Below are 17,443 nucleotides of genomic sequence, written 5' to 3'. Positions count from 1 at the left end.
TAAGAACAGTGCAGCCCCCAAACCCCTATTCATCAATGGGGACTGTGTGGAAAGGGTCTCAGACTTCAGATTCCTGGGCACACAAATTACGGAGGATCTCTCCTGGACTACAAACACCACCACAGCAGTCAAGAAGGCCCAGCAGCGACTCTACTTTCTGTGGATCCTCAGGAAAAACAACCTGGAGGAGAAGCTGCTGGTGTCCTTCTACCGCTGCTCCATCGAGAGTGTGCTGGCGTACTGTATAACCACATGGTATGCCAGCTGCTCTGCAGCAGACAGGAGAGCCCTTCAAAGGGTCATCAACACCGCACAAAAAACCACTGGCTGCCCACTGCCTTCCCTGAAGGACATCTTCAGCTCTCGCTGCCTTGGCAGGGCAGCCAACATCCTAAAGGACCCTTCCCACCCTGGACACAACCTGTTCCACTTGCTGCCCTCTGGCAGACGGTACAGGTCTTTCAAAACTCGCACAAACAGACTCAGAGACAGCTTCTACCCCATAGCCATACGTGAACTTAACAATGCAAAATAAGAAATAACACTCACATTCAACTGAATGGTTCTACCTCAGCTGCTATTATTATTTATCTGTAATTTTTTTTTTTTAATATGTATATATTTTTACCTTTTCTTATATATTTAAAATTGCTCTTGTGAATCGCACCGTGGGATTGACTTTTAAATTTCGTTGTACCATGTGCAATGACAATAAAGAGATTCATTCATTCATTCATGGTGTCCAGAAACGTGGCCGGCGGGTAGGACTATGAGTCAGGCTGAAGCGTAGGGGACTTTGACCCCCTCTCCCTACCATCCTACTAGCCAATGTACAATCACTGGAAAATAAAGTGGAGGACTTAAGGTCATTGCTTTACCAAAGGGAGCTGAGGGAATGGTTTGTGTTCTATCTCACAGAGACAAGGCTCACCCCCAGCTCCCCAGACTCAGCTGTCCAGCCTGAAGGTTTCTTCATCCACCATGTGGACCGTACGCAGGCATCTGGGAAAGGGTGAGGCGGGGGCGCCTCCCTCATGGTCAACTCTTCGTGGTGCTCAGACGTGGCATTCTGTCAAAATCCTGCTCTCCGCACCTGCAACATCTGGCGGTGAAGTGCCGCCCCTTTTACCTCCCGAGGGAATTCACCTCCATCATCCTGACTGTGGTCTACATTCCACCCAGGCAGACGTCTGTCTGGCATTGGAGGAGCTGCACGCCGTGGTCAACAAGCACCAGACAGTGTACACCGAAGCGTTTACCACCATAGCCGGGAACTTCAACAAAGCCAACCTGAAAAAAATCACTCCCAAACTACCACCAACATGTCGCCTGCAGCACCAGAGGATTAAACACCCTTGACCACTGCTACACGACCATCAAAGATGCCTAACGCTCTATCCCTCGCCTTCACTTTGGGAAATCCGACCAATCAGCAGTGCAGCAACTGAAGAGCGCACCCCCAGAGATGAGGACAGTACAGAGCTGGTCTGGGGAGGCAGAGGAACAACTACAGGACTGCTTGGAGTCAGTAGACTGGGAAATGTTAAAGGACTCAGCAACAGACCTGAATGAATACACCACAATTGTTAGGTTTCATAAGGAAATGTGTGGAGGACTATGTTCCTACAGAAACCTTCCGAATGTTTCTTAACCAGAAGCCTTGGATGAACCAGGAGATCCGCATTCTTCCGAGGACCAGATCCCAGGCATTTAGGTCTGGTGACGCAGAGGTCTATAAGAAGTCCAGTTACGACCTTGACAAGGCCATCAAAAAGGCCAAAAGGGATTTCTACCCAAAGCTGGAGGATGGGGCGGATGTTCGGCAACTGTGGCAGGGTTTGAATGCCATCACCTCTTACAAGACGAAACCAGGAGGCAGCTCAAGCAACAGCAACAGCGAAGCATCACTCCCTGATAAACTCACTGTGTTCTACGCAAGCTTTGATATGGAGAACACTGATGTGCCTTACCAAGCCTCCATATGCTCTGATGGTATTACAGTCACAGTCACAGAGGCCAACGTTAGAAGATTCTTCAATGGGGTGAAACCTTGGAAACCGCCTGGACCTGATGGTATACCCGGTCGAGTTCTCAAAACCTGCGCAGACCAACTGGCTGGGGTTTTTGCAGACATTTTCAACCTTTCACTGCTGAGGTCTGAGGTTCCCCCCTGCTTTAAGAGGGCATCAATAATACCGATGCCCAAGAAGAGTATGGTGACGTGCCTCAACTATCGAGCAGTGGCACTAACGTCTGTGGTGAAGTGCTTTGATAGGTTGGTTATGGTGGGTATCAACTCCTACCCCAACAAGAACCTCGACCCACTACAATTTGCCTACCGTCACAACAGGTCAACGGAGGATGCGATCTCACTGGCTCTCCACTTCGCACGGGAACACTTGGACAATAAAAACACGTCAGGCTGTCGTTTGTAGATTACAGTTTGGCGTTCAATACCGTCATCCCCTCCAAGGTGTTTACTAAGCTCATAGAACTGGGTATCTGTGCATCCCTCTGCAATTGGATCCTCAACTTCCTCATCCACAGACCACAGTCTGTTTGAATTGGCAGAAATATTTCTTCCTCATTAATAATCAGTACGGGAGCACCTCAAGGCTGCATGCTCAACCTCCTGCTCTACTCACCCTATACACATCTTCAAGTTCGCCGACGACACCATTGTTGTTGGACGAATTACAGATGATGATGAGTCAGAACATAGATGTGAAATCGACTGATTGACCAGATGATGCCAGCACAACAACCTGGCTCGCAATATCAGTAAAACCAATCAACTGATTGTAGACTTTGGAAGAGGAAGGATGAGGACCACAATCCTGTTTATGGTGGAGAGTCAAAAACTTCAAAATTCTGGGCGTCCATATTTCCAAAAATCTTTCCTGTACCCAGCACACTGATGCAATTATAAATAAAGCACATCAACACCTCTACTTCCTGAGAAGATTGAGGAGATTCGGTATGTCCAAGAGGATTCTCTTGAACTTTTACAGGTGTACAGTAGAGAGCATATTGACTGGTTGCATCATGGCCTGGTTCGGCAACTTGAATGTCCAGGAGCGAAAAAACTGCAAAATGTTGTGAACACTGCCCAATCCATCACCGACTCTGATGTCCCCACCATCGAATGGATTTATTGGAGTCTCTGCCTCAAAAAGGCAGCCAACATCATCAGAGACCCACACCATCCTGGCCACACACTAATTTCACCCCTGCCATCGTGAAGGTACAAGAGCCTGAAATTTGTAACGTCCAGGTTCAGGAACAGCTTCTACCCTACAGCCATCAGGCTATTAAACACTACAACCTCAAATAAGCTCTGAACTACAATAGACTATTATTATTATTATTGCACTATTGTCTGTGTTTTAGTGTGTGTGTGTGTGTGTGTGTTTGTGTGTGTGTGTGTGTGTGTGTGTGTGTGTGTGTGTGTGCGCGCGCGCGCATTTTGGGTCAGGATCCTTCTTCAAACTGATTGTGTGGGGGGGGGGGGGGGGGGGGGGGGAGGGGCAGAAGAGGGGTGGTAAATTTCAAAAAAATGAAATTCTTATTTGACCAAAGAAGAATTGCAAAAATTAATCGGAGTCACCCTCTACACAGCCTCCTTACCATAGCCTCAAGGTAAAGCTTCAATACATCACCTCAAACACAGCTTTCCCCAAAATGGCCGGTTTCAATATGATGCCCCAATAGTTCATGTATTTCTTTTATATTCCACCAGGAGCAGTCACTGCTGGACACTAGCAACACATTTTAAATCTTCCGCAAGTAAAACTAACCTGGCCTTGCACTAACTGGTGCTTTGAAGCAACTTTTAATTGGATCATAGCAGGTAACAATGAGTCAAGTCAAGTCAAGTCAAGTCAAGTTTATTTGTCACATACACATACGAGATGTGCAGTGAAATGAAAGTGGCAATGCTCGCGGAACAACAAAACAACCAAACAAATTATAAACACAATCATAACACACATATTATTTTACATAATAAATAATAGAAGCAAAAACGTTCTGTACAGTTAGTCCCTGGTGAGAAAGGCGTTTACAGTCCGAATTGCCTCTGGGAAGAAACTCCTTCTCAACCTCTCCGTTCTCACTGCATGGCAACGGAGGCGTTTGCCTGACCGTAGCGGCTGGAACAGTCTGTTGCAGGGGTGGAAGAGGTCTCTCATGATTTTGTTTGCTCTGGAGTTGCACCTCCTGTTGTATAGTTCCTGCAGGGGTGTGAGTGAAGTTCCCATAGTGCGTTCGGCCGAACGCACTACTCTCTGCAGAGCCTTCTTGTCCTTGGCAGAGCAATTCCCGAACCAGATGGAGGGAGATTGATAATCTGATTGCATGGTGTCAGAACAGCAATCTTGCTCTCAACATTAGCAAGGCCAAGGAGCTTATTGTTGACTTCACCGTGGGAAAGCAAGGAATCCATGAACCCGTCTTTATCGATGGGGCGGTGGTAGAGTCAACAGCTTCAAGTTCCCGGGCCTGCCTATCTCTGAAGATCTGTCCTGGGCTCAGTAGATCGATGCAATCACAAAGAAAGCACACTTATACCTTCGAAGATTGAAGAGATTCAAGATGTCGATGAATACATCAAACTTCTGCAGGTGTACAGTGGAGAGCATATTGACCATATGGGTAATTTGAACGCCCCAGAAAGAGTCCACAGAAAGCGGTGGACTTTGCCCGGTCTGTTCCAGGTACTGACCTCCCTGCCTCACAAAGGCAGCAAACTTCATAGAACCATACAAAATATGAACAGGACCCATGGTCCACGCCTGTGCCAAATGATGTCAAGTTAAACTAATCCTCTCTGGTAGTGCAGTTCTTTGACCCATACAATCCTAGCCAGGTTTTTATTTTGCTATCATCAGGAAGAATGTAGTAGTCTGGAAAAAAGTGACCACAAGGTTTAAGAACAGTTTCTTTCCAGCATCCATCAGGTTCTTGAACACTGCAGAACGTTAATCATGTCCTCAGCAAATATGATCTATCGACTGTGCCTTTGATTGACAGACTTAATTTAGAACTATTATGAAAACCTAGTATTATAGTAATTAATTTGTGTTATTGATTATTATACATTTATCTGTTCAAATGCATTTTAATGCATTAAAGGGCATGTTAGATCGCAAGGGTAAGAATTCCATTGTTCTATTGCTGGTACATATCAATCTATCTATATACTTTCTGTGTGTGTGTGTGTGTGTGTGTGTGTGTGTGTGTGTGTGTGTGTGTGTGTGTGTGTGTGTGTGTGTGTGTGTGTGTGTGTGTGTGTGTGTGTGTGTGTGTGTGTGTGTGTGTGTGTGTGTGTGTGTGTGTGTTGTGTGTGTGTGTGTGTGTGTTGTGATTTTGCCTTTGCAACGTACCAGACGCAAAAAAATCGCGGACATTTTTACAATTTCGGTGTGGATTTATCTTATGAGTTCAGAAATCCACTCCTTATTCAATTATTTCCCCAGATTTTGAATAAAATTGATCACAAAACTCACTTTTTTTAAATATATAATCGCCGCTTGAGCTGCTGACATCACAATGTCCACATTCCCACCAATCGAGGCCCACCTGCCTCCAGGCCCCGCCCCCGCCGCTGTGGACTAAAGCCCCGCGCCCAGCCCAAGTATGCTTGTGCCACGCCTCCCCAACCGCTCCTTTCCCCCCCCCCCCCCCCCCTCCTGCTAACTCCAACCCCCCTTCTCAAAATGCTCTGCAGGTCGGGAGGTCACAGCAGGTTACAGCTGGTCACTGGAGGCCACCGGCTTGCTTCTAAAGCCACTCCGTCTCCCGTCTAGTATATTTATAAAACTCTGATCTTGGATGTGGATGTATTTGTGTGTGTGTTTTTATGTGATTCACGTCTCCTCGAAAACACGACACGCTAAACGGTGAAAGTTTTGCATATTCCATTAGAGATTTACCTCATGATCTCGAAAATCGCCTTAACTGAAAATTTGAGTCATTATTTCTTGAGTTTTTTTAATTAAAATTGTTCACAAATCTGAGATATTTTTTAAAGCTAACGAGCTGATGACGTCACAATGGCTCTGCTCCTCACGGTCAGCTGCGCAGAGTTTTCAACACGCAGCCTGCTGGGCACAATTTATGCACGAGCAGCGAGTTACGTTAACCCCCCCCCCCCCCCCACTCGCAGTCATTTTGTCGCCTCCCGCTTGCCGTTGACTCGCCACGGCATGTTTCAATTAGGTTACCTAATGATGATGTGTATGTGGTGAAGTGGTTTGGCAGAGCCTAACGGCAGCGGCTCGACTGCAGTCTGTCTGTCTTTTTTTTTATTAAATTTTTGTCTCGTTGAAAGTATGTTTGATTCTAGTTTTATTTTTTATTTTTTTGCTGAGTATATGTGGGGGGTGGGGGGAAACCATTTAAAATCTCTTCCCTGTTCAGGGACCCGACTGTCGTTGGGCCTAACATCGTGGAGCCGGCAGCAGCCTCCGGTCGGAATTAACCCGAGGGCTCCAGTCGGGGAGCCTGCGGATCTGCCATCGCGAAGTTGGCCGACTTCGGAGCGGGCGGAGCTGTGGTGGCGCTCGGCTGCAACCCAACTTCGGAGCTACGGAGGCTCCGGCCGCAGGCCCAGTGGACAGCAACATCGGGAAATCGCAGGTCCCTGGTGGGAGACTGCTTTTTGGAGCTCCCGCAACGGCAACTTCTCCCGCTGGAATCGCGGGGTTTAAAGGATTCTGAGCAGGGCCTAATGACCGCAGGTTTGTTTGTAATTGTTAAGACTGTAGAAAATGCAATGTTGTTCAAACCAAGCTGTTTGAATAACAATAAAAGGCATTCTATACTATTCTACCTGCCATTCTAGAGCATTGGCCCATCCTGCCAATGCTCTTTACATACAATAAACTGCCATGTAGTGTCTCGGTCATTTCTGTGATCCACATCTTCACTGTGGGAACTGTTATCTTTTTCCAGAATTTAAGTATGTTTTTTCGCAGTTATTAAACCATAGTCAAGGAAGCGTCTTTGAAATATCGTTAGATTAGGGCAGCCCTCTGACATTCCTAATATTATTAGGTTTGAATTAGACTCCAATTGAATTTTAAGTGTTTTAGAAATTATATTGAATATTCCCGTCCAGAAGTTTTGTATTTTTATACAGGATACAAAAGAATGAGTTAGGGTGGCTGCATCAATTTTTGAAGGGTGAATTTGAGGAACTATGGGGTAAGAGCAGAAGAGTGGGGCAATGGCTCATTCAATAGACAATAGGTGCAGTAGGCCATTCCGCCCTTCGAGCCAGCACTGCCATTCACTGTGATCATGGCTGATCATTCACATTCAGTACCCCGTTTCTGCCTTCTCACCATATCCCCCGACTCTACTATCTTTAAGAAAAAAAGTAAATAAGTTTATTGGCCAAGTATTCACATACAAGGAATTTGCCTTGGTGCTCCGCCCCCAAGTAACAACATGACATACAGTGACAGTTACGAATGACTCAGAAAACACTAATAATAAAACATTAATTTAAAAAGTAGGTTAAAATGATGTGTGCGTGTCCTAAATGGTGGGTTTTTGCAGAAATTGTGGTTATACCACATCGGCCTCTTGTTTGCCAATCCACCAACGCTATTTGAGATGTTTGCCATTTTGGCCATAGACAGGATGTTCAGCCTCCCCTTGACAACTCCATTCTTCAGATCCTACACCAATCTGTTCCTGCAGCAGACTTTTACAAACTACAGCAATGATTTGCGAGTAAACCTTCAGTCACAATTCTATGTTTGCAATCAAAGAATGCATGTGTTACATAGATGCCTAGAACAGATAAGAGTCTCTGACAGCTTGATAAATAATTTCATCAGTGATATCTTCACTGGTGAAAACATAGAAACATAGAAATTAGGTGCAGGAGTAGGCCATTCGGCCCTTCGAGCCTGCACCGCCATTCAATATGATCATGGCTGATCATCCAACTCAGTATCCCGTACCTGCCTTCTCTCCATACCCCCTGATCCCCTTAGCCACAAGGGCCACATCTAACTCCCTCTTAAATATAGCCAATTAAGTGGCCTCAACTACCCTCTGTGGCAGAGAGTTCCAGAGATTCACCACTCTCTGCGTGAAAAAAGTTCTTCTCATCTCGGTTTTAAAGGATTTCCCCTTTATCCTTAAGCTGTGACCCCTTGTCCTGGACTTCCCTAACATCGGGAACAATCTTCCTGCATCTAGCCTGTCCAACCCCTTAAGAATTTTGTAAGTTTCTATAAGATCCCCTCTCAATCTTCTAAATTCTAGAGAGTATAAACCAAGTCTATCCAGTCTTTCTTCATAAGACAGTCCTGACATCCCAGGAATCAGTCTGGTGAACCGTCTCTGCACTCCCTCTATGGCAATAATGTCCTTCCTCAGAAAACCGATCTAATGCTCTTGTCATTCAAACTTTCTCAGCATTTTCCAGGGTTTAAAGAACATCATGACAAATTAAAATTGCAATTTTATAGGAAACACAGTGAATGGCACTTTGAAAGTAAAATTAATCTCCAAGACCTATTATCACCAATATTGTAGCACTGCAGTTACAACAAGCAGCAGAGCATACAAATACCCAACTAAAAGAACAATTATTCAGCTGCTATTCCCCTACTTACAAAAATCAAAAAGAGCAAGTTTCCTCAGAATCATACAGATCTCATAATTCTGTCCATCTACAATCTAGATTCACTTCAAAGGAACATTATGAAAAAATAATGATATATTAAATTAATTACTAGTGTACACATATTGTTATGGAATTAACATACCTTTGCTATCTTATTAGTTTTGATAGTAGGCGTTGGAGGTGGTGGTGTTTCAGGGCTTGCCTCAATTTCTTCATCAGGTGCAAGGTCTGGGTTAAGTGCAAAAACACTTTCGAGATCAATCTGTTAAATTGAAAGATTGTGCATATTATACGTCAAAAAACGTTATTCATACGACTCAAAATTGTGCATTTTAAATCTGATGTCCATACAATGCTCTAATAGCTTCCATAGTGCAAGAACAAGTTACTTGGACAACCTCAATTCTTTGTGCTAAGTTGATTGATCTCAGTCACTGTGGTGTGTAGTAGTGCGTAGAAAAATAAAATCTACCAATAATCCAGAAAGCCCTGCCAAAAATCTTGGAATTGTGTTAAACCATGATTCCCATAAATTAAAGTTGTTCTCAGATACATATCTGTGCAAAATTTAAGGACGGCTAGTTCTTAAACTACACTTCTACATAGAAGGCAGGAATTACAATGAAAAATGTCATAAAGGTTAGAAAAAATTGACCTTCATTAAATTATGTATTGTCAATTTTTTTCAGTAGTTTGCAATGGAGTAAAATGATTCCGAATTTTGAGCTAGAGCTATTGAAAATATTTTATATTACATCTACAACTATTTGTAACATGATACCTGTTCCTTGCTTGTTTACTCTAATTAGAGAGAATTATCCTTTATACAGGAACTTTTTGATGATTTTTTGATAATTGAACCTTGAAATGCCACCTTTTCCTTGCTTGTTTACCCATAATTTATACAATCACAATAATACTTTATTAGCCATATACATCATACGAGGAATTTCATTTGCCAAGTCAGTCATAGAAATAAAAAGCAACAGAACACACAAAACACATTTTAACATTAACATCCTGCACATCTTCTCGAGTATTGTCCAAATTAACCAGACTAAACCTCCTCTTAATATTATATAATTCCTATCCCCTAAAAAAAACAGACATCACGGTATAACGGCAAAATATCATATAATCTCCAATCTCCCTTCCTCATTTTGGCTTCCCTCGCTGAAATCGCTCAATGTTTTCTTCATTGATGATTTTTGCCACGTCCACACTTGAATTTCTCCCATCTAATATCCATCACCTGAACGATGAACACATCCGGCAGTGTGCTCATTTTCCTCAGATTGCCTTCACTGTGATCGGATTAATAATTATCATTAGTCCCCTCTGCATCACTACCCAGCTGGGACTGCACTCTCATCGATCATGGGAATCTTTTCCAATGGATTTCCTTCCGGTTCCCGTGCTGCTAACACTGGAACTCAAGGATCAATCTTTAGCAATCTCTTAATTCTTATCTGTATGTTGCCCCAAAGCAAAATAAGTCAAAGAGACAGCATGTTTAAGATACAAGATGATGACAACTAGCTCCATCTCATCATCAGTTCTTACATTTCCTCAACTGTCTACATCCAGTTGCAAAAGAGTATACATTTTATTCAGAAGGAAGGCAGTACTGCTGACATGCTGTCATTAAGCATTATAACTACAGAGGGAGTAGGACCCCTGTGGTAAGCACTATTGGAGAACAGTCATTATCAAAAAAAATCTGACCATGAAAAGGATAGATTCAGAGCATGGAAACAGGCCCTTCAACCCCACTGTTCATCCACCTTACTCGTCAGGCCTCTTGAATTTAAATAAGTACAATTTACAGGTCACATGGATTGCACTTCAAAAGAGCTTGGGTGAACCTCCTTACAGGAAGGTTCAGTAGCATGGTTGCAGGGTGGATGTTTAAAATAAATTTAGCAAGAATTGTACACAGGAAGATAGCATTGAAAATGAGAACAATAAAATCTGCATAAAAAAAGATTGGCAGAGACAAATAGCACTGGATCAAAAAACTAGAAGATTTATGGCAAGAAAGGATGGGCTGCAATGTTCAACATACATGCAATATAAACCTCAACATGCAGGCAACTCTATGCACCAGGTCATGCTTGCAAGCTGAATGAAGGTGCTCTACAAAACAATCACCCAATCTGCTGTTGTTTTCCAAATATTTAGTTCATTACCATGGAGTCCAGAATACGGGATCGTCATCTCAGACTACTTAGAATTGAAATGAGGAGAGATATCTTCATTCAGAAAGTGATGGATCATAGGAATTCTTTACTTGGGAGTTGGGTAAAGATTTATGGGATAGAGTACAATTGGTCACCATCTCAATCAATGGCTGAGCAGATTCAAGGGGCCTGCTTATGTTCTTTCAGCCACAAGAACCACCATCATTTTCATCAGCACTCTCTTCCTGTGACAGTCTAACACAGATATCATGGTTTTCTCCCCTTCTTCATCACCCCGTCCTACTTCTCAGTTCTAATGAAAGGCCGGAAGTGGCGGTGCTGTTGAATGGCTGCGGCTCGCCTGCAGTCCGTCTGTCTTTACTTTTTTTTTGTTTTCTTTGTCCTGTTTTAGTTAAATTTTGGTTATTAGGTTGTGTTATGTGTGTGGGGGGGGGGGGGGGGGGGGGGGGGGGGGGGGGCTGAAACATGGTTTTCTGTGTGTGGACGACATCGTCGGGAGCTCGCAGATCACAGGCTGGTGCCTGTTTTCCGGAACTCCCGCGGCAACAGCTGCGTCCGTTGTACTGGAGGGCAGCAGCTTCGACCACCCCAGGCCGCGGAGCTGGACCGGCCCGTTTATGGAGTTCGGTTGAGCCGTGGGACTGACTACCATCGCCCGGTGGGGTAACATATCGCCTCAGCGCAGAGGGAGAATGAGGAGGGAAAAGACAGTAACTTTAAGACTTTTGCTTCCATCGCAGTGAGGAGGTGCCTGGTGAACTCACTGTGGTGGATGTTAATTTGTGTTTATTGTGTGTTTTGCTGTTATTATCATATGTATGGCTGCAGGCAACGACATTTCGTTCAGTCCGAAAGGTCTGAATGACAAATAAAGGATCTAATCTAATCTAGGCCATCAACCTGAAACTTCAACGCATTTCAAAGGTTTGTTATTGGTTTTCCTCTCTGCAGATACTGCATGGCCTGGTGAATACTATAAACAGCTCCATTATTTTGTTAATCACAAATTTCCAGTATCTGAATTTTTTTTAACATACAGTATATTTGTTAAAGATACTATTTTCAAGTATTGTTCTTATAACTTTAAACAAAAAAAAATCACTTTTTTAAAAAACTAATAAATGTATAGATGCCTTTGTATCATAAATGCATTAAATTATACAATACAATTCAAAACATTTAAATTGTAGAAACATATGGGACTTGCTTACAGCAGAAGAAACAGGGCAAACATTCTAATGATATCCAGTGGCCTAAACTTGAGGTTCCAGGCAGATTCAATTCCACAGTGTTGACAACCTCAAATTAGAACAGTATAATAATTACAAATAATTATTCACCATTTCAGTAACCATCCTAAAATAGCTTACAAAAGCATAATGTAAACACATGTTTATGCAGGGGTTAAGTGTACCTCCTTTCCTTTTGTATCGCCATTTTCAATCCATTCCACAGTCGCACTTTCATTATCATCATTTAATGATGTCACCATTGCCTCGTGTATCCTTCCTGAAAGATTACGTCAGACAAAAAAAATCAAAATTTCATAAATTATTTAATGCAAAATCACCTAAGATATCACAATCCACCTGTGAATCACAGCAGGATCTTGAGCTGGGCAACTGCGCTGGGAAATGACTATTGGCGATAAATTCAGATAAGTGTGATATATCGCACTTAGGGAAGTCAATTCCGGCCAGGACCCTCAGTTATAGTTGGACAAGATGTTATTAAGCTGCACTACTGCAGTATGGTGTTCGGTTTTGGTGGGTATAGAGAACGAGCCTGCAGCGGATGTAATCAGGACAAAACAATTGCAACATTTAAAAGACACTCGGACAGCTACTGTTTTGGGGAATATAGGCCAAACTGGACTAGTTTAGATGAGGCATCTTGGTTTACATGTACCAGTTGGATCAATGGATCTGTTTCCTTCCAGTATGACTTTAACCAAAGGGACTCAAGCAGAGGATACTCCATGCAAAGGAATGCATCTAAATTTATGATGGGTAACCATCTCACCCCAAGAATATCAATGTATAACCCTCTCAGGGCAGCACTTCTGCTGTTTCAACATTACCATTTCCCCCCAACATTACCATTTCCTCCCTAAATGTTTACTGATTATTGACTAATTGATTATAGCGTTCCATTGACCATACTTTAAAAAAGTAGTCTAAGCATCAATACACCAAGACCTGGACAACATTGAGGCAGGGCCAAGTAAAAAAAGAATGACACCACAGAGGCCAGGCAATGTCCAGCTAGCACTTGCAAGGGAATAATCAACCATTTACTCCTGGTATTCAACAACATTACCATTGCTGGATTTTAAATGCTCACCACTGATCACATCCAAATGGATTCCCAAATAGGTGGCTTAAAACAGCAAGGTAAGAAGCTAGAAGGCATACTGCAGAAAGTGGCTTAGCTTGTCCGCACAAAGCCTTTTCATCAAAGATACTAGAGCGGACAAGATTGTCCACTCGACAAAAAAGCCGTAAGGTCATGGGTAATCTTTAGCACCATTTCCGTAACCGGCTTCCGTCTCCGCTCTAGTATCTTTGCTTTGGTCATGGTGTCTACATATTGCTATTATTTTACCAAATACCACACAAATCATCTTTTTTTTTCTCAGCTGCGGGTGATCATTTTGATATTCCTGCCTAGTCTTCCTTATTAACTTTGAACATACAAAATATTGCCATTAGGAAGGAGCTCCAGAAAACCCTACACACATTCAAGCCATCCTGCCACCCCCCCCCCCCCCCCCCCCCCCCCCCTGCCGATATGGACACGGAGCGATCGCCGCCCCCCCCCCCCCCCCCTTTTTTTTGTTTAAACATCTATTTCCTTCGGGTGTTTTTTTAAATTTTTATTTCCCCCTTACCATTTCCATACTTTTTCGATAGCTGCTATGACCAGTTTGATGCCATCCTTCGCCCTGCTCCTGGTCTTGGCCTGCACCGATCTGCCGGACATGCTGTGTGTGTGTTTGTTTGACCGAGTCTGAGGGGAGAAGCGCCGGCATCCTCCAGCCTTTTGTGTCTGTCTTTGGTTTAAACCAGCATCTGCAGTTCCTCCCTGTACAAGGTATGTGCTGTTTTAACTGAACCCATAACTGAAGTCGGATCGGGTCATAGACAGGGTCGGGTTTGCTGAAATGGCGGAAGTTACGCTCCGTTGCGTACTACATGTCAGTCCATTGGATTTTGCAGGAGTGGTCTATCTTGCTCTGCTCTAATATCTTTGCTTTTCATCATCTACAGAAACAAACCAGCACCTTCACATGCCCTGATATGTGCAGTTCCAAAAAACCCAAAGCAGCTTGCCGTCAGTTTAAAACAACATTCTTGATTAACACCCATTTACTACCTTAAACATTCAAGTTCACCACAGGAAACAATTGCTGCAGTACATTCCACTAACAACGTGCACCAGATTAATTCACTAAGGCGTTTTTGACAGTACATCTAATCTACAAACCACAAAGACTAAAAGCAGCTGGAGTTTAGGAACGCCATTACCTGAGGAATTCCTCTCAGGTCACACATATTGATTACTGGGGAATAAATCATTATTCTTTCTTTGTTACTCAAAATCTTGGAACACCCTATTGAATAGCAGTTTGGGAATACCTTCACTTCAAGGACAACAGCTGTTCAAATAGCTCGCCACCATCCTCACAGAATAGATGAAAGATGGGGCAATACATGCTGGTTTTTGCCATGGATGTTCACAGGTAATTAATTAAAAAACAACTAGAAAGATAAATGAGATGTCACTTAAAAAAGGACAACGGATAACCCATTAGCTACAAACTGATGACTTATCGGCAATGAGAAGAGTACACTATTATGAAAGATGTGCAGGTTGACTATGCAGCTGATTATTGCGTACAATGTGTATTGCATAATATGCACTGTACAATAAGGCTGATAACGTGCAAAGAAAAGGGAAGCCTCCAATGACTTTCAGAACTATTGTTCCTAAGAAACCTGTGCATGCTATTCCGATCATATCATGTTATATATCACATACAGCATCCAAAAATATTGATTCTTGCACATTACTTACATGATTTATATGGAAATAGGTGTCTTCTTTATTTACTAACAATTCTCACTGAAACACTGAAACATTAAATATGAATTTGCCTTTGTTCCAGTATAGGTTATGTGCTCAGGTCCTACATTAGTTTAGTTTAGAGATACTAAGCAGGCCCGTCGGCCCTCCGAGTCCATGCCACGAACACTATCCCACCCACGCTAGGGAAAATTTACAATTTTACCAAGCCAATTAACCTACAAACCTGTACGCCTTAGGAGTGTGGGAGGAAAACGGAACTTCTGGAAAAAAACCCATGCAGGTCACGGGGAGACCACACAAACTCCATACAAACAGCACCCGCAGTCAGGATCAAACCCAGTTTCTGTTCAGTTTAGTTTGTCATGTGTATCGAGGTACAGCGAAAAGCTTTTGTTGCGTGTTATCCAGTCAGCAGAAAGACAATACTATAAACCATTTACAGTGTATAGATACATAATAATAAAGGAATAACGTTTAGTGCAAGGCCAACAAAGTTCGATCAAGGATAGTCCAAGGGTCACCAAAGAGGTAGAAAGTATTGAAATAACCCATGTTGTTAAAAGGGCACATCGGGGACTGGATCTTATACCTCGAGTAGCTTGACCAACCTTTTCATTTCTACAAATTATATTTGCAGTTGGGTGGAATACTTTGCACTTGCTTGGATGAGTATAGCTCTAAGAAAATTAATGGATTGACAATATTTAGATTGAGGCAGTATGCTTGATATTTCCCATCTACTGTCCCAAACTTATTGGATTATATCCCTCTCCCATTTGTACATTTTCCTGGCTGGGCAAGTTACACCATGTGCAAAATGCAATCATTTGCCTAGGCCGCATGTCCGAAGTCATACTGACCATTACATTTGAAGGACAACTGTAGTAGTGCATGGGAAAACAACTATCTGTAGTTCCCCTCCATATCACATAATATTGTGACTTTAAATTATTGACAATCTATAGTTGCTGAATCCAAATCCTGGAGCCTCCTGCGCTGCCCGATAGTGGTTCGTCACCACGGTTTTGAGGCTAAGCGGGAGTTGGCAATAAATGCTGTCCTTGCTAGCATTGTCCACACTAACTAAATGAAAAAAACCTTCATTATGGTGGTCAGATAAGATGAATTTGAATTTCACAGTAAATTAGCAGTTTGTGATTGTAGAAACAAGCTAATGGTGGTGGAGATGTAACCCTGTTTTGTTTCCATATTCCTGGAATTTGCCCTTTGTTTAATCTCTGAATTGTAGTACTTGTACAAAGAAACCAAAGCTTGATAATTTGGAGGAGGCTGTCTATGAGACGCCATTGCTGAAGATACACTGACTATTGGAGAGAAGGTAAGATTTGGACAAACCGTAGCAAAATGTAGAAAACAAAGTAGTGCTGTGAGGATGGAATTGGGAAAGTTTCTGAAAGTTGTACAAAATGTATTTTTTAAATCACCAGTGTAATGGTCTATTTTCAACTTTCATTGGAATTACTGTTTCTTAAAGAAGCCCAAATTTAACATTCTTAAAAATTGAACTTGTGGCATAAGCAAAGTGAATGACAGTAGAAATGGAAGATTGGTTGGATTAATGATGATGGATAATCGTTGTAGTTCGGTGCTTATTGCCTGTGAGCTAAAAGTATGCAAAAGTTAAGTTTTGATTGCTGGGGGAATTTTATAATGTGAAGAGTCCATTAAGTAACACACTTTTATAATGTAGGCAAGGTTTTTATGTCAAAAGCTGAATATAGTAATCCATTAGAAGTTCAATGAACAACTTGAACGATGGAAGCATTAAAAGAGTAGATCATTGCTGCTTGACATTAATCTGTGAAAAGCATCTGATGTGCATATGGCAAATTTTTCCACTGGGGCTATAGCCAATGCGTAGGATCCTGAGAGGCATCTTTTCCACAGAGTGGTGGTTATGTGGAATGAGCCTACAGATGAAGAAGTCAAGGCAGTACAAGAGCAACATTTAAGACATTTGGACAGGTACATGGATAGGAAAGGTTAGGGGGATATAGGCCAAACTGGACTGGTTTAGATGGGGCATCTTGGTTGGCGTGACCCAGTTGGATCGGTGGGTCTGTTTCCGTACAGTATGACCATGACTCTTAAAGGGAATCAAGCAGAGAATTCTCCACACAAAGGAATACATCTAAATTCCATGGTGGGTAATCAACTCACCTCACCCCAACAATATCAATATACAAATTTCTCTGAGCAACACTCTTGGTTCAACCATCTATTGCTGTTTCAACCAGCTGATGGAAATACAGCCAATGGTGCCCTTCTACTTCTAAACAGAGTGAGCTATTTCAGATGGGTTTCCTAGTTGTCAGTGGAAATGCTGCATTACTTGAGATGTTCCTTGGCCACATCACTGCATTTAAGCTTTGTCATTTTATTTGCTACTAGAGTGATTTCTAGTTAAAACTGAATTTAACATTCACCTCATTCTGACAGTTAGAGGGGTCAAATGGCCTCCTCTGTCATAATTAGTAAGTAAATAAAA

At 42.6% G+C, this 17,443-nt stretch overlaps 1 protein-coding gene across 2 annotated transcripts in view; it reads right to left on the bottom strand.

Annotated features, from left to right (window-relative positions):
- Positions 1 to 17,443, bottom strand: part of kif2a (kinesin family member 2a) — a 97,902-nt gene that overhangs the window by 70,387 nt on the left and 10,072 nt on the right. For both annotated transcript variants that reach the window (XM_055634913.1, XM_055634914.1), the window contains exons 2-3: positions 12,260 to 12,354; positions 8,787 to 8,906 (exon numbers count right to left, since the gene is read on the bottom strand). In XM_055634913.1, the coding sequence (XP_055490888.1) occupies positions 8,787 to 8,906; positions 12,260 to 12,354 (215 nt within the window). The remainder of the gene's footprint in view (positions 1 to 8,786; positions 8,907 to 12,259; positions 12,355 to 17,443) is intronic.

Source organism: Leucoraja erinacea, chromosome 1 (genome assembly GCF_028641065.1).
Source record: "Leucoraja erinacea ecotype New England chromosome 1, Leri_hhj_1, whole genome shotgun sequence".
Classification (NCBI taxonomy): domain Eukaryota; kingdom Metazoa; phylum Chordata; class Chondrichthyes; order Rajiformes; family Rajidae; genus Leucoraja; species Leucoraja erinaceus.
This window is presented reverse-complemented; position numbering and strand designations above follow the sequence as displayed.